This window comes from Hippopotamus amphibius, chromosome 7, assembly GCF_030028045.1.
Source record: "Hippopotamus amphibius kiboko isolate mHipAmp2 chromosome 7, mHipAmp2.hap2, whole genome shotgun sequence".
In the NCBI taxonomy this organism is placed as follows: Eukaryota; Metazoa; Chordata; class Mammalia; order Artiodactyla; family Hippopotamidae; genus Hippopotamus; species Hippopotamus amphibius.
The window spans coordinates 68518579-68543025 of record NC_080192.1 but is presented as its reverse complement, the minus strand read 5'-3'; the positions used below and the strand labels follow the sequence as shown (position 1 = coordinate 68543025).

General features: G+C 37.9%; 1 protein-coding gene across 1 annotated transcript in view; it reads right to left on the bottom strand.

The window, feature by feature from the left end:
- DNAH6 (dynein axonemal heavy chain 6) overlaps nucleotides 1-24447 on the bottom strand; it is a 276466-nt gene that overhangs the window by 223897 nt on the left and 28122 nt on the right. Inside the window, exons 5-11 of the mRNA XM_057743457.1 lie at nucleotides 16102-16369; nucleotides 9753-9887; nucleotides 9543-9663; nucleotides 8779-8896; nucleotides 7369-7537; nucleotides 5015-5131; nucleotides 795-995 (exon numbers count right to left, since the gene is read on the bottom strand). Coding sequence (XP_057599440.1) covers nucleotides 795-995; nucleotides 5015-5131; nucleotides 7369-7537; nucleotides 8779-8896; nucleotides 9543-9663; nucleotides 9753-9887; nucleotides 16102-16369 — 1129 coding nt within the window. The remainder of the gene's footprint in view (nucleotides 1-794; nucleotides 996-5014; nucleotides 5132-7368; nucleotides 7538-8778; nucleotides 8897-9542; nucleotides 9664-9752; nucleotides 9888-16101; nucleotides 16370-24447) is intronic.

Below are 24447 nucleotides of genomic sequence, written 5' to 3'. Positions count from 1 at the left end.
GACTATAGTTATGTATTTGTTCTACCCTTTGTTTTGATTTTCTCCTTCAGAGACTCCAATTATACATATGATATTTCTTCTTTGCCTGTTTTCTATTTCAACTATTTTCTCTCTGACCATTTTTACTTATATCTCTAGCTTATTTTCATTCACCTGATGGTTTTCCTGTCTTTTATTCTATACTCATTATTAAATTTTCATTTCAGGTTATTCTCTCTTGGGCACCATGCAATTTAGTCTTGACTTCTGAGATAACTGTCTTTTTAAAAAAAAAATTCCATTTCTGTTTTAAATTTTTGATTTAATGTTGAGGCCATTTCCTTTAGTTTATAGTGCAGCTTTTGTCTCATGTTTTTTGGGAGGGAAGAGAAGGAATATTCATCAGCTATTTTAGTCATTACTTTCTATTTTCTCCTTATAGTAGCTTCTCATGTATTTAATATACTTTAATTTCTTCAGCTCATGGATTTGAGTGATTTACAAGATTTACAATTCAAGGAAATTCTGTTTTGTCAGTGTAGTAATGTGCAGATTATTTTATTTTTTGGTTGTGGAGAAAGAGTTGGGTGTATTCTGGTTTCCTGGTTCTTTTTTGTCTTGCAGGACCTTACACTTTTAAGTCCCTTTCCTATAGTCAGTGCTCTGATCTACCAGAACTTAAAAAAAAAAAAAACACTTTACCATTTAGAGATTAAGTAGCATTCAATTTAAAGATAAGGCAAGAAGAAAAAAAGTTACCCAGCTTCTTAAAGATCAAAATATCATAAAAATAGTTTTAGTAAAAGAAAGTATACCTTTATTTGAAAGATAATTGTGTGAAAATTCTTATCATCATCAAATACTGCTGATAAGCTTGGACCAAATCCACAAGTTTTTTCTTCTAGTTTGTTGTTAATGTAAGGGCTGGTAAAAGCATCAAAATATGAATCAGGCACAAGATTAGGAACTGATAACACAGTGTTTTGGAAATGGTTAATTGCACCTGAAATACCATCCTGTTGGAGAGAAAAGCACAAACATAAATGTAAACACATACATGGTTACATTTATAAAAAGTTTTGAATTTTCTAAAACTCTAAAATAAATAAGAATAACTCATCCCACCATGCCAGGTACTGTGCTAACTCTGAGAATATGACAAATCAGAAGACACAGCCCCTATCTTCAGGAAATATGTTTTCTAATTGAGAGAGAGGTAGGTAAGCAAAAAATTGCAACATATTAAGATGAATATATTACATTCATTTGAAACAGGAATGAAACACAGAAAAGTCATAAGGGAAGTAAGGCCAAAGTATGCCTAAAAGAATCAGGGAAAGTTCAAAAGCTAGGTTAAAAGTTCGTATTCTTTGAGCAGTAATTTCCACCATAGATATCTATCCTAAGAGAGAAAATTAGATATGTGAACAATGATTCATATGGAAGGGCACACACTGAAGCATTGCTTATAATAAACATTAGTTAGAGAAATAACTGAGTGTTCAAAAATAGAAGAATGGTTAACTTATGGTATATTTATATGAATGAAAATTAGGTATATCTTCAAAGGTTGATTAATGACATGGGGAAAAGCTTACAATATATTGTTAAGTTAAAAAAAAAGAGCAGGATGAAACTGGTGTATAACATCCCATTTTAAAAATGTATATGTAGGGCTTCCCTGGTGGCACAGTGGTTAAGAATCTGCCTGCCAATGCAGGGGACATGGGTTCGAGCCCTGGTCTGGGAAGATCCTACATGCCACGGAGCTACTAAGCCCATGTGCCCCAATTACTGAGCCTACACTCTAGAGCTCATGAGCCACAACTATTGAGCCCCTGTGCCACAACTAATGAAGCCCAGGTGCCTAGAGCCCATGCTCCTCAACAAGAGAAGCCACCACAATGAGAAGCCTGTGCTCCACAACAAAGAGTATCTACCCTCCTAACTAGAGAAAGCCCATGTGCAGCAATGAAGACCCAATGCAGCCAATAAAATAAATAAATAAATAAAATTTTTTAAAAAAATTGTAATTAGAAAAAAATGTATATGTAAAATCTCATGGTAAGTTAGGTGTGCTTGGTATATCAGTATGTACTAAAAAATATTAGAAAAACAGGTATAAAAATGTTAAAAGGTTGCTTCCATTTCTGACAATGGGACTACAGATGATTTTAATAATTTTTTTCTGTGTTTTTCAAATTCTCTTTGATGAGCATGCATTAATTTATATTTTATAATAAATACAAAATCTATCTAAATGATATAAAGAAAAGGTATTTCTTGAGAAGAGTCTTAAAAATGAGCAGGAACTTGTCAAGTATACAAGATGGGAGTACAGTCCTTGTCAGTCGTTGTATATGAGAAGCCCAAGGGGGCTGGCAGATCTAGATGCTGCAGCATAAGTGCCAGTGTGGACAAATGCAGTCATGATGCAGTTGGCCTCTTCATGAAAGGTCTTGTGAGTGATGCTGGGTTCCAGTGTTAGCTGGTGGTCCAGCATTCCCCAAATTGTGACCACGGACCACCCTGCGTTAAAAAGGTCCCAATGTCAGATATGTTTGGGAAGAAACTTTAGGTTAAATAGGAATTTTCTCTAGATCTACTAAACAGGATTTTTCATGTTTGTCAACAAGAAAATGCATATCACAAACCCTTTTCTCTTAGAATGGCTATCAGCATTTTACAGAGCATCCTATAGACAACGAAGACATTTAATTTTGAGTGATGTAATCAGATTTGCTTATGAAATAATCTTGTAGTTGGTAATGTAGAAAATGGACTAGAAGGAAGAGGGGCAGGCAGGTCAGAAGAGACAATCACAGCAGGCCAGGTGAGAGGTGATGAGGTTCCCATCGAGGGGAGGTACAACTACGGTCAGCACACAGGACTCACTGACTTGATCTCAAGGAGGTAAGGGAGGATCTAGGATGACTCCTAGATTGCTGGCTTGGGCATCTGGGTACTGCCTTTCATAAAAACTGAGATATGGAAGGAGGAACAAGGTTTGGAAGAAGTTGATAACTTAAGTTTATTTTGGTGAGTTGGAGTTCATCGTGGAGATTTCCAGATGGCTCCAAGTCTGGAGCCTAGAAGAAAAGTACCGGATGGAAATATATATTTACAGTTGCCATTCTAGAAGTGGTAGTTAGAATGACAGGCACAGACACAAGTACCCAGGAGGAACATAAAGGATGTGAAGAGGAGGGGGTCTTTTAGGATCACAACAGTCAAAGGTCAGACAAAACAGTGGCTCTGAAATAGAGGACTGAAAAGGAAAAACTGTTGTCCCAGGAGTAAAACCACAAGAAATAAAGTGAAAGGGGGGTCTATTTCTAAAGGTGGGAGCAGTAAATAGAGCCGCATGCAAGAGGATGTCTGTCAAATACAACAGGAAAGAAAAGAATTGGAAAAGTATTTTGGATCAAGTATTAGGAAACCATAGTTAGTCCAAGCAAGAACAATGTCAGATGGCAAAACTTAGGTATATAATTTTCCCTTAGATGAAGATCTAAATGTGTATGTGTGTTTGAAATGTTAAGACTAATGACCAAAATAAGGGAAAAAACAGAAAATTCATGAGTGATAGTCCTGTTTATACTGCCGTTGGCTAACTTGGGGTTATATGAAGCAAAATCTTATGTGTGGTGTGAACACATGAACATGCTTGGCCTACAACTTCATGTGTAGGAATTAAAAATATCCATGTTGGAAGTAGGACCCTATAACAGGAAAGATGGCGTGTTGAGGTTTTCAAGGCCTGTCCCTTGGGGCTTAAGGAGAACAGCCAGCTGCTTGCTGGAGAGAGCTTTCTTTTCATTTTTTAAAATATTGAAATATAGTTGATTTACAATGTTGTGTTAATTTCTGCTATACAGAAAAGTGATTCAGTTACAGTCTTTTTTCCTTTTTTTTTTTGTTTGGAGAGAGCTCTCTCACGTCATCTGCTGCACAGAGACCTCTGCCTTTCCTGTGAAGGCCATGAGACTTCTGGCCCGGAGGGGACATGAGAGCCCAGTGCCTCTCTGAGTGGGAGCTAAGGTTCCAATGATAGGGACCTCAGCAGTCTGCTTGTCCTTGTAAATACCCTAAAATAGCTTGATGATCTGATAAATTAGGGTCATAGACTACTGGCAGAGGAAGAAACCTTAAAACTCATCTGCCTCTTCATCTCACAGATGCATAAACCGAACCCCAGAGAAGTAAGTAGTTTCCCCAAAGTCAAAGAGCTTATTAATTGCAAAGCCAAGACTAGAAGCTAGAGATCCTGATTACTAGTGCTTTTGCATCGCAGTATACCAGCTAAGGGCAGAAAACATAGACTCTGATTGGTTTATTAATCTATGCCTTTACCCAAATGGGGAAGGCAGAATTCTAAGACGGTACCTAAGATGCCCTCTCCCTGGTATATAATCTCTCCTCTTGAGTATGGGGTATCTGTGAATATGATGGGATGCCACAGCCATGATTAGGTTACATTATATGAAAAGCTGAAGGGACTTTGCAGATATAATTAGGTTGACTTTGAGTTAATCAAAAAGGTGGTTATCCGGGGTAGATATCTGAATCAAGTGATGGACTCCTGACCCACAGAGACTGAGGTAATAAATGGCTGTTGCTTTAAACTGCCAAATTTGTGGTCATTTCCTGCACAGCAGTAGATACCAAAACAACACAGTTCTCTCAGATGCAACATACTTTAAAAGATTTCAAAAAATGGTATTTATGACAGGGTGATTTCTTGGACTCTCATGAGAGGGATGCCTACAGGCAATTTTAAATTTTGTATAGAGTATGTTCTCTGGTGATGTACCCTACCAAGCCCCTAATCTGTCACAAGTTAAAGAAAATGTGCTAAACTTTCAGGTACTTTTTGGGTAGACACATGCTGTGCACAGAACAATGCTTTGTCGTTTTCTTACGATCATTTTGGAGAAGGGATAATAGGGACCCTGCCAATCATTTGTGAGCAGAACAGTTGCTTCATTTTCCAAAAAGTTATTTATACATGAATGGTATATGAGGAAACACATACCAGAAAATCTTCCAAAGAAGGCTCAAAGAGCAGTGACTGGACTGTCAAAATCAGTTCTGTGACAAACATGGGAATGAGAGATTCATCTTCTTCCTGCTTCTCCAACACAGGGGCCCCCTGAAATGAGCACATTTGCAGTGTTATAACAATATATATAAGTACCAGTTCTAAAATAAAATTAAAAAACCCTCTGTATTACAGAAGGCACATAAACTTAAGCTTATACAATTAGCTGATGTTATAATGTTGGCATGTCTTTCAGAGAATGCTACCATAAAAAAAAAAAGGCAAATATGGGAAGACTGCACAACAGTGTAAAGCTTCTCTCCTTGTAAAAACACTATTGACAAAGTGGAAAGGCAAACAACAAACTGGACAAACATATCAGTAATGTATACAGTGGATAGAAGGTTGATTATATTTAAATAGAAATATGCTTGATATAGCCGATAGAAATATACACCAATAACATCATAATTGATATTAATAGAAATATACTAAAATATATAGAAATATACTTAAATAGAAAAAATCAGCAAAGGGCATAATCTGACATTTTTTAAAGGAAATGTCAATCAACATCCTCCTCCTTCTTTTCCTCAAGATATTAATAGTCTATTCAGTAACATTTATTGAGCATTTACGTGTGCCAGGCAGTTCTAGGTATTCATGTAAATACACCAACCATATGTAGCAGGTATCATTTTTATTTCCACGAGAAAACGGGATCTGGAGAAGGTAAGACATTTCATTCAGGACACACTGGTTTGTAAGTGGCAGATCAGAACTGCCACCTAGGTCTTTCTCATCATGAGGCCTCTACTCTTATCCCTGTGCTAGGGTGGCAATGAAAGGAATATCACATTTAAAAGTAGTGACAGTGTACTTTACAACCATCAGGTTGACAAAGATTGAAATGAATGATAAAATCTAGTGAGCACACAGGCAAAAGCTCATTCTCGAACATTGCTAGGAAGAGTGCAGACTGACACAAAACTTCCTGGAAAGTTATGCATCAGCTTCAAAAGCCTTAACAAGTAAGCATATTTCTGAGCCAACAACTCCATGTCTAGAAATTTCTTCTAAGGGGAAAAATCAGAGATGCATGAAAAATGGATAGACCAAGATGTTCTTTGTAGCATTATTTGGAGTAGTGAGAAAGTGATCAATAATATAAAATTATTTACAAGATGTGTAATACATTTCTATGTGAGAATGTTATATGGAAAAAATACCTATTGAGTTGGGAGAGTTTTCATAATACATTGCTAAGTGGAAAAAGTAGGTGATAAAGCAGTAATTAAAGTATGATTCCTTTTTTCCCCCGTGGAAATAGTTATCTTGGTGTAGCAGAGGACGCTTTTCTTTGTATATGTCTGTGTGTTTCAGATTTTCTGCACCTAGCATAAATTACTTTTATAATTCAAAAGATAAATGTTACTTTCAAAATGTGATAGTATTGAGAAAAAAAAGGAATTGAGAATAGGGAAGGAGAGAAAATAATGAAAAGGAGTATGCAGCTGAAATTCAGCTTTTGGAGAAAAGGAAAACTATGGCCAAGAGCATCAGGCCTTGAAATTGCAATACTGGGTTTTCTGGGGGGACAAAGAGATATGGAGGTAGGAAGCTTGATGAAACCAGATATGCAGGTTTTGCTATGTTTTTAGGTATCGGGCATGAAGCCATTATCCAGGATGGAGCTAGGGGAAAGCTTATTGGGATATCCGATAATATGCTCTCTCTCTTAGCTATGCTAGAATGCATGGTCAGATTTGTACTATTTAATCTCAAACATCTCAAATTATTTCTGTGTTTCTAGGATCAACATCCTCCCAAGAGGTTATTCACTGAAAACACAAAGGTTCACTCCCATGATTTGCTCCTTCTCGCCTCTAAACCATTGTTTATCTCTTTCATTTATACCACCTTCCCTGCTTCCTCTGCCAATTCATGCTCAAGATGACCCCCAAACTATAAAGCTTCTTGGGGGCAAGTATTCTGTCTATGTTTTTCATCACTATGTACCCAATACCTAGCATAGGGATTGGTACATAGTAGACACTTAAGGAATAATTATTGAGTGAAGACATGAGGAACCTTTAGCAAATACCTGTGAGAGAGACTGCAATATTCAGCACAATGGATGCTTTCTCTGCTGCTAGATACTGGCTGATACGCTGATTTTCATTCTGCCATTTCATACGTGTATGGTAGACTCTGATTATACTCTAAAATCCTCTAAGCATTTCCCCTGTTTTTCCAGTTACACAGAAAATAGCATAATTCACAGTGCACGGTAGGCACTCCTCAATAAATGTTGATGGATGAATTTTCTTAATTGTGTCTGAATATACCTTTTTATCAGTGACTTCAGCCTTCTCTTCTGTAATCCATTTCTGAATGACATCAGCTGAAGGTGTTCGTTTTAACTTGTCTGTGAGACAATTCAAAAGAGAGCTAGCAGAATTTACTGTTACAACGTGCATTGTGTTCTCAATTAGATAGTCATTTAGACGAATAAAGCTTGAAAAGAAAAAAATATACAGCTTCAGTTTTCTATACTCACTACATATTTTTGAAAGTGACTCTAAAGCAAGTATTTCAATTTTAAAACATCACAATTTCTCTTTGATTTTCCACTTATATTACAATATCAGAGATTTATTGTCCAGAAGAGTCATTCTTAGACATTCTTCACTTTAAAACACAAATATACTCAAATATATATAGCATCAATTTAGCTAGGCATTCGAACCATTCAATAGGATATTTAATGAGCAATGTAGTTATGAAAAAAGCACACAGCTCATCTAGCCAAAGGGGCCATGAGATTTTTTTTTAAGATGCTTTAAAGAAGAAATCAGTAAATACACATCTGTGACATATTCTAATGGTAATGAAATCTTTGCTATTGAATAAATGTTGTTTGACAGCAATTGCTAACCCAAAGATGAAAATGTAATGTTTCCCTACTTGAGTGCTTAGAATGCAAACTGAGTCAGCAAGGCATGTGAAATAACTTTTTATTCTGCTTAAGTGGAGCCTAAGGGCCCTCTAGCCTATGATAGTGGCCTCAGGACTGCTTCGCTAACTTCTGTTGCAAAACAGACATTATTAGCAGATTATCTCACAAATAAACTGGGGCACAATTAAGATTTATTAAGTGGTTGTAAAATTTGGAGGATCACGGAGTAACAGCCATCAGTGTTTTCTACTGCTACATATAACTCTTCAGATAATGTTTGGTGATTTTGTTTGCAAGAGTTCTTTGCAGTGATGAGGTTTTAGAATGATGCAAAATCCAAACACTGGGACAATGGCAAGACCCAGTTAGGTTAGCAGGTGAAGGGTCCTGGTGAGGTCCTGGAAGGTGGACTTACTTCCCACGATTCCCAGTGGCAAAATCTGCCTCAGGAAGAGAGTAGACATTCGTGTGGCCACGCAGCTGCCTGTAGTTCTTTGGGCACCAGACAGGTGGAGCAGGCCATCCAGATAAACTCAAGAAGGCCCATGAATCTCTGTGTGCCTGACTTCTCCTTACTGGCTGGGCTGGAGGAAAACCAAGCCTTAGTGATCAAAGAGGAGCTCTTGGCTTTGGACATATCCTACACCCTCTCTGGCTGTGTTGCTAGGTGGCAACTGGAGGATTTTTGTCTCCCAAATCCCTCATCACTAGCGAATCCTGTGATAAAGGCTTTTACTGTAATGAAACTTGAGAAGGATGGATGCTCTAGTTTTTCTTGAGAGAAAGAATAACCATTTACCATGTCAGCCTCATGCAGTGATGCCTTTTGCTGGCCTGCTCTGTGTATGTCATTTTCTTGGAGTCTCCAGAAGTAGGCGACTCAATGAGACTTCCACTTTCTGGCATTTTACAGTGACCTAAGAACAACAGAAGACACAACGACAGGAATTCTTGTGTAAAAACTCATTTCTTTCAATATGGATTGAGACAAGTAAAATTCAAAAATGACAAAATGCTTCGGTTCATGATCTATTTCAAACTCCAGAAAACAGTCAAGTTACCCAAAATCCACATCAAAGGATCTCAACTCAACAAAAGACTCTAGATAGCTTATTAGCATCCTCTGTCCCATGCCACCTCTTTCCAGGAATACCTTTACCCTCCTTTTTTGCCTGCATAAAGTTATCCTTTGGAGTCCCCACCAGCTGGGGCCAGTCCTGAGATCCACTCAGTCCCTTAAGTTTAACAAATCCTTGTCTGTACTAGTAGGTTGGATATACATTTAAGCAGAGAGGCCCTGAGTCCACTATAAACACTTGTGAAAGAAAGGATCTATAACCAGTTTAGAAATGCTATACACAAGTAAGGGTAATGCAAGGAAGATGCGGTATTTACTGTTTTTCCCCATCTACAATATACACTGAATTTATAATCTATCAAGGAAAGTTTGGAAGAATTGAAAAATAGGGTCATTGTGTAAACTTAAGAAAAGTGGAATGAAAGGGAGTTAACAATTCAGAAAGCCACCACTTTTGATCTATCGAAGTTCCTTCCCTTTCATACCCTCAATAGACTCATATGCACAGTCATCAGGAATAAATCCCGCAGCACGCAGAGCGACTCGACAAGCCTTTCTGACCACTTCTTTTGCCTCGTTTCGAAATTCTTCTAGGCGCTCTGTCACCTAGACATTGATAAATATGTATCATTAGTGATATCAAAGTATCAATAATAGGGGAAAAAACCTTGAAACTTAGAGACAAAATTCCTTACCTCCTCTAGCCGTGCAAGTTGTACAACTTTAAATTCTTGCAGGGTGTAGGTGTGATATTTTTCAAGGCAACAAAGTCCCATAAAACTCAATTGATAACACAATTCATTTATTTTAAGGAGAGCCGGTCGCAAATACTAAATGAAAAGAGAAATTTATCATTATTTAGTAAAAAAAAAAAAAACCTTTGCCTTTTAGAAGCATAAAAATATTGGGAAAGCAGGAATGGTAATTAAGGAAAATAAATAGCTCTATATGTTCATTTCAGCTACAACTACAAAGTGCATACACTTCTGAAATTTTGTTCTGGAAGTATTCTTTGAATTATCTGATTTAATTTGTCTGAATTCCTCTCTTTTCATCTTGAATACGTGTCTTTTAACCACGAAATTGAGGGCAAGTAACAGAGGATGGGCAATATCTTAAATGTCACCAGGTTTGGCAATAGCTACTAACAGATTCTTAGTGTTATCTTAGGACTTTACAATGTCCAGTCACCACGATAATGGAGGGGCCCATCTATTGATCTAAGAGGCTATGTTATAGAACAAAGACAAATTCAACATCACAATTTCAGTGGGTAACAGTCACTGTTAAGAATCTATCTCGAAATGTGGGCTGGGAGAATGAGTAGAAGTATTTGTGGAATAATGTCATATAATACAACTTAATCTTCCTCTATGCCATCATCATAAATCAGGGTTTTAGGATGCTGGCTTTGAAGGCGCATGTTCCAAGATTATTTCTAGGTCATTCACCCTCACTTCTCCTAATCTAATCAAAGGAGGAGCAGTTACATTATATTTTTAAAATGTTAACTTCAATTTATTTACATGTGACACTGGTTTAAGTGTTATATATAACACACTCTTAGACTCTTTTTCTAGGAGTTTCAAAACAGGACAACCAATAGGCATTCAGACAAACATGAAATAGAGCTTTAATTATTTATTCTAAGTACAAATAAAGGGAGGTTATAATTAAGAGACCCCAATGAAGAGATTTATGTGAGAAAACATCTAGGAAGTCATATAGTCCTTAAGATTCATCTCATGGAGAAATTTTCATGATAAAAAAAGAAGCGAAAATATAATACTGTAAATTACACTTCCTTTAAAAAAAAAAAGTAGACGTTTAGAGTCTACATCTCTGAATTGAGATAAGATGCTAAATAAATTAACATGTGTACAGGAGTAGGAATGAGGCTGTAATCAAAATGGGGCGGTGAAGGCAAGAAAGTCCAGTGTACTCTGGAGAAAAAGTCCTTGAGCCAAAAATATAAGTTCTATTGGTGAAGGGATAAATGGCTAGGATCCAGGTGGACAGCAAAACTGGTATTGATAGTCGGCCAAAAAGTTTGAGTTTGGGGGAAGAAAAAAAAATATAACCTAAGAAATTACTTTGGCTTAAACTAAATATCTGACCGTCAGCATAAAGTACAAACGTGAAAGCTGTTGTGAATGTGACAGAGACTGAAGGTGTTTTGTTTCTTTCTCCCATCATTGTTTCTGCTGTTAGCAAATTTCAGATGGAATCTGGGTTAGGTGGTTCACTCTTGGGCTGGTATATCAAGAGTGCCCATCGAAAGTGATAAGATTAGCACTGTTTTAATAGTTTACAATAACTGAAATGGAATATAACCTTTAAAAATTATGAATCACTATGTTGTACACCTGAAACTTATATTGTACATCAACTATACCTCAATAAAAATTAATTAATTAATTGAAACACAAACACATACACAACAATCAAGCTACTAGAGTCAATAATAAATTCTGCAAGGTTTCAGGAAACAGGCTTAATATTCAAACTCAGTTGTATTGCTATGCAGAATATATACGAGGGTGAGTCAAAAATTATCCACATTCTAGTTATATTAAAACTTCTGTTTGGCCGCACTGTCTTATCAGCACTTTCTGTTCAAGGCTACTGTCTCCCCAGTGACTGCTGTGCAGGTGTGAATGTGTTACATCAGTTCATTTGGAACTGTGGTGCGAGCAAAAATGGATGCCCCACTTACGATTTGCACAAAAGAAGAGCAGCATGCAGTGACTAGTTTTTTGTAGTCTGAGGGTGTACCTGCTGCTGTTGTTTATTGAAGACTCTGTGTGCAGTATAGAGAAAGTGTTCTGTCGTGAAGAAGTGTGTATGAATGGATAGAGATGCTTATTGAAGAGCTGAAGCCTAAACTTCGGATTAAATGCAGAGGACTGCTATCCAAGAGTGTTGTGATCTTGCATGACAATGCATGTCTGCACACTTCTGCCCACACTGTCAACACTCTGAAAAAACTTCGTTTTGAGATGTTAAAGCATCCTCCCTGATCTTGCTCCACTGGACTTTCACCTGTTTGGTCCCCTGAAAGCAGCCCTATGAGGACGAAGATTCACTTCTGATGAAGACGTGAAGACAGCAGTGCATTCATGGCTCGCAGCTTAGCCAGAACATTTTTTAATGAGGGAATACGAAAGCTTGTTGACAGGTGGACAAAGTGTATTGAAAAGCAAGGAGATTATGTCAAAAAATTATGTATTTGTCTTTTCTAAAAGTTAATTAAATTCTACAGTCAGAGTGAAAATAGTTTTTGACTCACCCTTGTGTGTGTGTGTGTGTGTGTGTATACTATTTATATACACATTTATACATTTACTGTTTAGATATATTCTGTATATGTATTGTAGAATATATATGTATTATAGAATACACATATATGTGTAGAATACACATGTATATTCTTTAATACATATATATTCTATACATATATACAAAATGAAAAATCCAAAATGAAATTTAAGAAAACAATTCCACTTACAATAGTATAAAAAAGACTAAAATATTTAGGGATAAATTTAACAAATGAAGTGTAAAATATATACTCTGAAAACTACAAAACATTGTTCAAAGAAACTGAAGAAAACCTAAATAAATGGAAAAGGATTGTATGTTCATTGACTAGAAAAGTTCATGCTGTTAAAGTGGCAATACTTCCTAAACTGAGCTTCAGATTTAAAGCAATCCCTACCAAAATCCCAACTGGCTTTTTTGCAGAAATCGACAAGCTGATCTTAAAATTCATGCGGAAATTCAAGAGGCCCAGGGGAGTCACGTTTCCTAATTGCAAAGTTTACTACAAAACTATAGTATTCTAGAGTGTGGTACTGGCATAAAGACAGATATAGATTAACGGAAAAAAAAGTTAGCATCCAGAAATCCTCACATTTACAGGCACGTGTTGACAAGGGTGCCAGGACAACTCAAATGGTGCTGGGACAACTGGACCGCCACATGCAAAGGGATGGAGCTGAACACGTACCTCATGTCATCAGCAAAAATTAACTTGAGATGGATAGAAGACCTGAATATGAGTTAAAACTATAAAGCCATTAGAAGAAATTGTAGGGGTAAGTTTTTGTGACCTGAGATGAAGCAATAGTTTTTTATAACAAAAGCACAAGCAGCAAAAGAAAAACATGGATAAAATGGACATCATCAAAATTAAGAACTTCTGTGCTTCAAATGATACCATCAAGAAAGCTCAAAGATAACCCATAAAACGGGAGAAAAGTTTTGCAAATCATATATCTGGTGAGGGCTTTGTATCCAGAACACATAAAGAATTCTCACAACTCAACAGTAAAATACAGGCAGCCCAATTAAAAACCGGCAAAGTATCTGAATAGACAGTTCTCCAAATAAGACATACAGATGTCCAAAAGGCACATGAAAAGATGCTCATGATCATTAGCCATCAGGGTAATATAAACCAAAACCACAATGAGGTACCACTTCACAACCAGTAAGAAAGGCTATAATGAAAAAGGCAGATGTAATGGTGAGAATATGGAGAAACTGAAGCCTTCACATGCTGTTGGTGGTAATGTAAATCTGTGCAGTGGCTTTGGAAAACTGTTTTGCAGTTCCTCAAAAGGTTGAACGTAGAGTCACAGGGTGATGACCCAGCGATTCCACTCCTAGGTATATACTCAAGAGAAATAAAAACATACGTCTAGACTAAAACTTGTACACAAATGTTCATAGCAGCATTATTTTTAATAGACAAAAAGTGGAAGAACCAAAATATCCATCAGTAGGTGGATGGATAAAACATGTATATTCACACAATGGAATATTATTTGCCAATGAAAGAAATGCCAGGCTACAACATAGATGGACCTTGACAATATCATGCTAAGTAAAAAAAGCCAGGCACAAAGGACCACTTGCTGTTTGGTTCCATTTATAGGAAATGTACAGAGTAGGCACAACAAGAGAGAAGACGTAGATTGGTGGTTGTCCAGAGCTGGGGCAGGGGTTGGGCTGGGAGAGTTTGGGGGGAGAAATGGAGAGTGACCTAATTACTCTTTTTGAAATGGTGGGAATGTTCTAAGATAAACTGTGGTGATGGTTAATCAATCCTGTGAATATATTAAAACCATTGCATGAGGTGGATAGACCTAGAGTCTGTCATACAGAGTGAAGTAAGTCAGAGAGAGAAAGATAAACATTGTATGCTAACTCACATATACGGAATCTAAAAATGGTACTGATGAACTCAGTGACAAGAACAAGGACGCAGATGCAGAGAATGGACTGGAGAACTCGAGGTTTGGGAGGGGGCGGGGGGTGAAGGGGAAGCTGAGATGAAGCGAGAGAGTAGCACAGACATATATATATACTACCAACTGTAAAATAGATAGCCAGTAGGAAGTTGTTGTATAACAAAGGGAGTTTTCAACTCGAGGATGGAAGATGCCTTAGAGGACTGGGACGGGGAGGGTTTGGGGGACTCGAGGGGGGGGGAGTCGAGGGAGGGAGGGAATATGGGGATATGTGTATAAAAACAGATGATTGAACTTGGTGTACCCCCAAAAAATAAAAAAAATTAAAAAAAAAACCATTCCATTATATACTTTAAATGAATTAATTGCATGAATTATACTTCAATAAAGTCATTACAAGGAAATGTGGGCACAGATGCCAGTAAGGTTGGTTACTAAAAATAATCATAAAAAAAAATCTCAAGGTCAGTTCCACATTCATCCCTTCAACACAGTCTAACAGAATCAGCCCCCCTAATTAACTCGTAAATATAAGACTAGGGGTAAGTGTGTGGGTGATGATGGCATCTAATAGATATTTAAACCAATGCAATGGGTCAATTGGTTATGTCAACCTAAGATTAAAATGATGAGAACTTTCTAGTCTGCTTGGGCTACATTAAAGAGAAGCTATTATCAAGGTCAAAGCACTATTGGTATGAATGATGGGCAGAGAGAATGACAATTCTTAGCACATAACATGAGAACAAGCCTTAAGGATTGATAGTGGTTAAATTCAGGAAGAACTATTTTACTTTTTAGGGATAAATTGATGGAATCTATAGTGTCCAAGACATGGTAAAAGATGAAAGGTGGTAAAAAGGTAGTAAAATGGTTCAAATGATTGATATAGCCTTAATGAAATTAGAGGTCTAGGGGTTGAGTTTGATATCAAAAAGGATTAGAATCTTTTCTACAACTCAGAATGCTTGATGGGATGTTCGTACAGATCTGTTCTGCACGAACATCTATGTGAACCATATACCTTGAATGTTCCTTTATTGTGCAACTGATGTCTTGATAACAATCTTTCAGATTACCATATGCAAAGTGAAGGAAATGACCAGTTAAAAAGCAAACTTGAGGCCTCTGATGTGAGAGGGTGGTGTCTCAGTGTCATAAAACAGCCAGCTGAGAACACTGAGCATGACATAATGGTGATTACCGCTCGTTCCTGGGGGCCAAACAGAAAACGTCTACTGCAAGTTGAAATTCAAGGAGTGAGCAGAGATTTTAAATATGGCCACATATACTTTAATAGTTCTTTTCCCATGATTCTCCCCTTCTCCAAAGTAAATATTAAAAATTTCCCTACTGTCTGAATCCATGATAGAAGAAAACAAAACATATGCTACATTGGGAAGTGCTGGCCCATGAAAACAAGCCCCCAGTTATTTTGGACCATAAAATCCCTAGTGTTTCAAAGATGAGAAGTAGTAATAGGGCTTGCCAACCTGCATTGTTCAAAAGGAGATACAGTTTTCCTGGTCAACAACAAAGGGGGTCGTGAATCCAAACCTCTGAGGCTGCCTCTAAAGAAAGGGGACCTGTGAAACTCTCTTGTTATACTTTAGCGTTTTGCAACCCTAGTTAAAATGTAGAAACACACTAGACTGCCAGACTCTTAAGTGACAAACAGGATGGAAATTGTCAGTTCTCTTAGAAGATGAAATATTCTATTTCAGGGACCATCTATACCAATACTTTGTTTTCCTGTAATTCTTTTAAAATATGATTAATAAATACGTACACGATTAACAATGAACAGATCTTTTTGTAGAGATTTTCGACATCCGCTGATTTTTTTGGAGCGGACATTCTTCTTCCACACGTTAAAAGCCTTCCATTTCCGGAAAAGTGAAAATATGGGAATCTTAGTGAGTTCTCTGTGATACAGATATTCCTGTTCCCATCGATCAGTTTCGATAAATTCAATGTCGTCATTATAGACATGCGTGACTGCCTTTTTGCTAATAGTATAGTAGTCATTTTTATTGATGTTCTCATAATTTACAACCCTATGAACAAATAAAAATTGGGGCAAGTGAATACAGTATTCAATACAAAATCAAGCAACTGTATTAGTTTTTTGTTTTAAAAAGATAAAACACTTCTGGAAAACAAATATTATTTAAAAAACTTAAAAATTCTAACAGACTACTTTTAGATTGAATAAATTACTCAAGAAAAGGGAGCTGCTTTTTAACAACAGTTGGGCTTATTATAGCTCTTAAGCATTTCACAACCTTGGCAATATGCCTGATGATTTCAGCTCTGCGATTTTTACAAAAACAAATCAATTATGGATTTTTAAAATGAAAGCTACCTGGAAATAAGTTTTTATTTATCACTGATTCTTTAGAAACTATTCAATAATAAAGTGTAAAAGTTTTACACTACCCAATATTGACAGAATTATGAGAATGATCAAAATAAAGAAAATATGAATTAGATTAGAATTAAGACCCAGATTAAGCTTAAAAATGTCCAATTTATCACATATCAAAGTAATCATTAATGAGATTGTTTATTTCAAGATATTCTTCTTTCAAACGTCATCAAGGGTATCCTTCAACCTCATCCATAATAAGAAATTGATCAAGTAAAGAAGAAAAACAAAAATGGGATAAAAAGAGGAGTAAGGCTAGGCGAGGGAAACAAAGGAATGAAAATAGAAAGGGCTGATTCTCTAAAACTTCTTAAAATAAGAGCTTGCTTACAATACTTCCCTGGTGGCACAGTGGTTAAGAATCTGCCTGCCAATGCCGGGGACACAGGTTTGATCCCTGGCCTAGGAAGAGGAGCAACTAAGCCCATGCACCACAACTGCTGAAGCCCGCATGCCTAGAGACTGTGCTCTGCAACATGAGACGCCACCGTGATGAGAAGCCTGCACGCCGCAACTAGAGAAAGCCCGTGCACAGCATCGAAGACCAAACGCAGCCAAAAAATAAATAAAAATTTAAAAAATTAAAGAAAACTCGCTTACAGACACAAACATATTTTCTGTAATTTTAGCTATAACAGTGAAATATTGGATGCAACTTAAATATTCAATAATAGAACAAGTGTGAAATATAAGATGGCAAATTGTTGAAATATATATGGGAATTTAGGAAAATAAAATTTATGTAGATTTTACGGTAGTTTAGGATAATAAGACAAAGTTAAGTGCCAAAACAATACCTCAAATTGTTTCCATATTAAACTATGCAAAAATTATGCTATAATTATATAATATATATTATATGACAATAATTCTAAAAATTACTGTACAGAAGTTAGACGGGAACACTCCAGTGAAAATCAACTGTTTCCCACGCCTATTTTCTCTTCCAGTCCTTAGCTCTGCATCCTGAACCTAGAGTTTACGGACCTTTGGCACAGCCTTCAGGTCATCTGTGAAATCCCTGAAATTGTTGTATGTAAACAAATTCATGCATGTATGCATAAGTTTTTTAAGGGGTTGGAACAAAATTCTCATATGCTTTGTGTCCGTTAATCAAAAAATGATGAACCATGGCAAAAATCACTTTCAGGTTTTAATTTCTAATTTTGTTTTAATAACACTGAGTAAGAAAAATATTTTAAAATTAGGGCGTACAGGACCAGAATGAAAGCAAACTGAAAGCAAGAGCACACGAAGGAACTGGGGGGCCGATGGTGCTGTGGAGTGGGGAGTCTCGAAGGCTGCTCTCCCAGTTCAGTGCTGTAACAGAATTTCCACTTGCTTAGCTCCTACCTGATGCCCCTCTCTGACTCTGGGTTCTGACTCACACCAGAAACATCTGGGAAAATGCCAGGTATTACATGTTGGTGGTGAGGTGTAGGGAAAATGTTTAAAATGTTTTTCCTTTTTTGTCAACCGCTTAAGATATAATTAGGGAATCACTTTGCTATACACCCGAAACTAACACAACATTGTAAATCAACTATAATATAAAGTAAGAATTACATTAAAAAAGATATGATTAGGACATTCTTCAGGTGATTCTCTACAAAATGGGAAATTTCAACTTGTCTCTGAAACTGTAATCAACTTCAGATGTTCCATTAACAACAATCATCAAACCGGTCTAAAAGCAAGAACGAACAGCTCACCATGGCCCCGGTGCATGTCTAGAAAACTCACTCTGTGTGAGTCTATCTGCTACTACAGGCGCTTCTACAAGGTAGCAGGTGTGGTCCATGATACTGAATTTTAACTTATTGGTGCTCAGTGCCACTAAGAAATCCTTTTTATTTACATTTTCCCACCTATTCAAGATTCTCATTCTCATATCCCTAAGCCTTTTACTCCACTACACATCTCTGCTCTGCACAGCACAAACGGACACATGAGAGTCTTTCTGAAAGATTGAATCGTCAGCATCAAAATCACTTGGGGTGTTTAAGAATCCAGATTTCTGGGTCCAACATAGAATCAGAATATTTATGTACAGGACTCAAGATTCTAGCTTAACAAGTTCCCTGTGTGATGCTGACACACCGTAATGTTTGTAACCATTGAACTTTATTTGAAAGCAAATAAACAACAAAGAAGGAAAACGTGGTGACAAGGTGAGTTCTCTCTCGTACCTTCAACTTGAAAATCTCGTACTGTCACTGTGTTTTACCCCTTTGAGTATACCTCTCATGCTTTCCTCCAAGCAGAGATGGATAGGTTTCATGTCACCTTTTTCTACCTCTCCTGGCATTTGGCTACTTTTCCTCTGCATCTAAAAATGTGTAGAACTTCTCTTTAACTTGTAGAAAGCTTCCCTTTAGTTTACAGAAAGCTTTTTCTTGGCCCTGCTGCCCATTTAACTTAGAATCCCGGTTTTCTTCCTTCTCTTAAACTTCCTTTAAAATGGCCACATCCTCCCCACCCATTCCTTCTTCAAGTTTCTGAAAACTAGTCTTGTTCCTTACTACTCTAATGAAATGATTCTCTTGACGATCAGGGGGAATTTCCTTCAAGCCCAACCCAGTTGACAGGCAGAAGGGGCAGCAGGATTGAGGAAAGCTTTGCAAAAATTCAGAAGGTCTAAGGAGAATAGGATTCTCTGGAATCCTATTCTCCTTAGACCTTCCAGTTTGTTCCTGGGGGGTTGAACCCTAAATACACTCCTTGGATTGCTGTGCTCCTCATACTGGAACCTCAGTGCTCACCTGTTCCAGGAGTTGATCCACGGCTCCTAAGTGACGGCTGCCTATTCAGCACTTCTTGGCATTCAGAATTCAGCCTCAAACTTCAGCTGCCTCCTTTGTTTTTTCTTTCTTTCCTTTTTTGGCACTGTGCAGCTTGTGGGATAGCTCCCTGACCCGGGATGGAATCTAGGCCCTCGGCAGCGAAAGTGCGGAATCCTAACCTCTGGACCACCAGGGAATTCCCTCACCTGCCTCCTTTGGCTGTTTGTTCCATCAAGGCCTTTCTTTGAGGAAATAACCAGAAAAATTAGTCTTCCTTGAAGACCTAAAAAGAGAACTTAACTTTTTCAATTGCTGTGCTCTAAAATTCCCACTTTGCTGATAAAGAAGATGACTTTATGGACCCAATTAACTAAAAAGAGATCCTTGGAAAGTTAATCATGCTGAGAAGAATGTCTTGAATAAGATTACACTTAACTATGCTTCACTGGAAAAAAAAATATCTGTAGTGTTTTCTTGCTGTTCAATGTAGAATTATGAAATTCCCTGTCAAATTATTTACAGTAGAACCTGTCTTTGTTCATTTGAAATGAAACAGACTCAAGGCTTCTATCAATGTCTAAAAGGATGTGTCACGTGAAGTGAGAGAATTGCATGGCCGATTGTGGTAGGCCATCAATTGTCCTGTTATTGTTCATTTTAGATAAAACTCAAGGGAAATCTACTGCGGAGGGGGGTCTAAAAAACGTGATTTCTCCTCTTGGAATTAATTCCTTGATTTTTCTAAAACAGTAAGATCTCAATGTGATTTGTTATTTCAAACAGTATCTCTATCTGTTGTTACACCTTGCAATGATGGAAAATGCATCTGTTTGTCTTTAAACTGGTCCACTGGACTAAGACTGCAGAAGCATGGTTTGTCTCACGAGAGCCTTCTGCTCAAGAACTCTGAACAGCCTCCTGTTGCTTATACTGATATCATTAAATCCAAATTATTCTGCCCGATGTTTGTGGCACTCTCCTCCTATCTCATATTAGTTCCTTCTCCGTCCATACAATTGTGTCTTTTCAATTGTCAGGCGGGTTTCTTGATCACGTCCAGCTTAGGCTGTGCTAGAATGCATACCCTGTTCCCTTCTCCCACCCTGATTTCTACAAGGAAGAGGGTAATTCCATACCTGCTTTAACGTTCTGGGGTGAATTAGATGAGATCACGTGGCCCTAGGCAAATCTAAGCTGTCTCCTTATTTTCATTATTACACGGTTTTAATTGGTACGATTTGAACTTATTTATTGGACAAATGTAAACAAGCAAGTGCCTGGAAAGAAATTAAGTATTTCCCGAGTTTTGTATTTGTAAAACCTCACTCTGTTTGAGGACGGTCAATATCATGATTCAATACACATCTAGGTCAGACCTGACCTGGAGAAGAGAAATGGCTTGCTCTGCGTCTGGTTTGATTAACCCGAAATGATAAAACGTCTGATAAGGAACTCCTTTTCACCTAGACAATTAAACAAAAGCATAACTTCCAACCATAACTTCCACAATAAGAGAGTGCTCTAGGGTCAGTGGGTCTCGGCGTACGGTCCTTGGAACAGCAACAACAGCCTCGAGTGGGAATCGCAAATTTCCACCCCCTCCAGACCTACTGAATCAGACAGTGTGGGGGTTAACAGTCTAGGTGTTAGCAGGTCCTGTACGGCTCACTGCAGAACCACTGCTCTAGGTCCATGGCCTACAGCTCTCATTGAATACTGGGATCATCTGATGAGTTTTAAAGAAATGCTGTGGCTTGGGTTCCACCACAAACCAATTAAATAAATCTCTGGGGGTGGGGCCTGGGTGATTCTAGCAGCTGACGCTGAGAATCACTGCTATAGGTTCTTCAAATTTATGTATAAAATGAAATAACCACCCATTAAATTGTCATAGCTCCAAAACAGTGCCTGTGTGTGTGTGTGTGTTTGAAGGAAGGGTAGGGAGACAATTTGTAACTGAGGAGTTTTAATGATGCCAAGCGAAAATGCTAAGAACCTGTACTATTTCTACTTGCTGACTGACTGACCGAAATTTCTTCCTGGACTAGCACAAAAAAACTGCCACTGTGTTAGGCAACCTGGGGAGGTTTCTGGTAACGTGGCTTCATAATGATCTGTTCCTTATTATGTAACATATATGCCTCATTATGGAGTTTTTTATAATTATGACCTCACATGGAAACTAGAATGTTTCCACTTGAGAAAGTTTCAAGCTGGCATTTACCTGTGTCTTCTGTTCTAGCCTGCTAAATTTGTAATCTAGATGAAAGGATAGAAAAGCTTTGGTTTGAAATTTTAAAAGCTGCCTAAAACATTATTTTAACATAACAGAAACTACCTCGTAACCAACTCGATTGCGTAGAAAGTAACATGGCCTGAGCCCAGTGTAGAAATGTATATGGTCCTAACAGCCCAAGGCACTTAACTACGTTGCACAGAATCCTAATCCCAGCAGATATCCCACAAGAAAGGGTTTTTTGGTTATACAGGACAGAAATGTGTAATTACATTTAACCCAAGTTTTATTGATCTTAGCACCACTGACATTTTGGGCCGGATAATCTGTCACTGTGTGGGACCATCCTGGGCACTGTCAGCCGTTTAGGAGCATCCCTGGCCTCTTCTCACTCCATACCAGGAGCACCACCCTTTCCAGTCGCAGCAACCAAAAATCTCTCTGGACATTGCCAAATGTCTCCCGGCAGGCAAAAAATCTTCCAGATTGAGAACCAGTGATTTAACTTAATGTTTCTCAAATCTGCACGATCACGGAGCACATTTTTTATGCTATCCACCTATTAATATCACTTAGGTCTTAAGATCCTGGAAATATACACTGGGAAACACTTAGGTGGAGGAGACATTGTTCGCTCTTTCTTGGCTTTTCTTGGACCCTAAAGATGCTCAGGATTTAGGCAGACTCTGTTGTACACTGATTTCTAATGACTTTAAAATCGAAATTGCACAGAAGATTAAATTATAGGATTGAAAGATGGAGCATCAGATATTACTCTGAATTTCCTGTCTGCAAATCACAAAACAATACCAAACAGCAACGTCCTTAGTATACCTCTACCTCAATTTCCTCTTTCAACTCTACAGGATGCCTTTTTTTTTCCCCAATTAAACACATTTATTAATTTTTTTGAGGTACACCAAAGTCAATCAGCTGTATTTATATACATAGCCCCATATTCCCTCCCTCCCTCAACTCCCCCCCCCCACCCTCCCCGTCCCAGCCCTCTAAGGCATCATCCATCATTGAGTTGATCTCCCTTTGTTATACAGCAACTTCCCACTGGCTATCTATTTTACAGTTGGTAGTATATATATGTCTATGCTACTCTCTCACTTCGTCCCAGCTTCCCCTTCAGCCCCCACCCCCCCCAACCTCGTGTCCTCCAGTCCATTCTCTGCATCTGCATCCTTATTCTTGTCTTGTCACTGGGTTCATCAGTACCATTTTTTTTTTTTAGATTCCATATATATGAGTTAGCATACAATATTTGTTTTTCTCTTTCTGGCTTATTTCACTCTGTATGACAGACTCTAGGTCTATCCACCTCATTACATCTAGCTCCATCTCATTCCTTTTTATAGCTGAGTAATATTCCATTGTATATATACACCACATCTTCTTTATCCATTCATTTGTTGATGGGCATTTAGGAGGATGCTTTTTTAACTGGGCTTTTTTTCAGGATGAAATAAGATGAATGTACAGAAAGCACTCAGCACAGTGCCTCGCATGGAGTGTGTAACACAGATGTCAGGGGTAGCTGTTATTATGAGGATAAGTACATTAGGCATAATGCATAAGAGCCTGGGTTCTGAAGTTTACTTGGGTTTGAATCTCAGCCCCACAATTCACCAGCTATGTGAACTTGGTCAAGCTTCTCAACTCTGCCTTAGTTTCCTCATTTGTAAAATGGATATACCAATACTACCCACCTTGTAGAGTTGCTATGAAGATTAATACATATAAAGCCTTTGGAACAATACTTGGCATATACTGGACTTGTTGTTTGTAGGATTGTGTTGCAGTATTCACCCACTTCATTGTAAAGACCTGGTACCCCACTATGGCCTTATGAGGCGCCCACGGTTCCTTACTAATGTGAGCAAGTTTATATTTCAGTGACCAAAACAAGAAAGAACAAAATATGGACATACACGATTAAAACAATAGTGAGGTGAGAGGTTCCACAGATGGAATGGTCAGACACCACAGTGGCTCCTTTTTCATGAGCATGAAAAAGAAATATTTAAATATTGCCCTACTATGGGGTCTCCTTCAATTCAGCTAAATGGTCAGGCTCATAAGACTTTCATGGACCATATTTGGCAGCCCTCTAACTAGAAGGCTACAACAGGAGCTACTTCTTGCCTTCCAGGGAACATCAGACTTGGCTTTTCCATGGGACTCCTTGCAGCAATCTAAGAGCCACCTACGAGCTATCCTCTCCCAAGGTGACAACTCAGATGCAAGGACATGAGATCCATATTGGCTGTGTGTGGAAATCACCCTGGCATAGGAGGAGCCAACATTTCTTGCAATAACTATAAGCATAGATTTTAGGGTTCCTGCAGAGACATGCACAGAGAAAGAACTGCTGCACCGTGGGAAGTCCAAAGCTATGGTTCCCCATCAGGTATTTATAATTCACTTTTAGTTTCCAATGCAGATATAATTTACCAATCAGGGGTCATTTTTATCATAAGCAATGTTGCCTAGAAACAACTGACATTCTAGTCGTATTAGGTTACCAGGGGAACGGAGCTTCAGAGTTAACCAAAGGCCAGATTCTCATGCAGAGAAAACTGTTCTAGAATCCTCTATAGCAACGTTTCCCAAACTTTGCAGGTTCTAACACACCTGTACTATGATAACGTTTTATAAGGCACACTGGTAAAGATATTAATT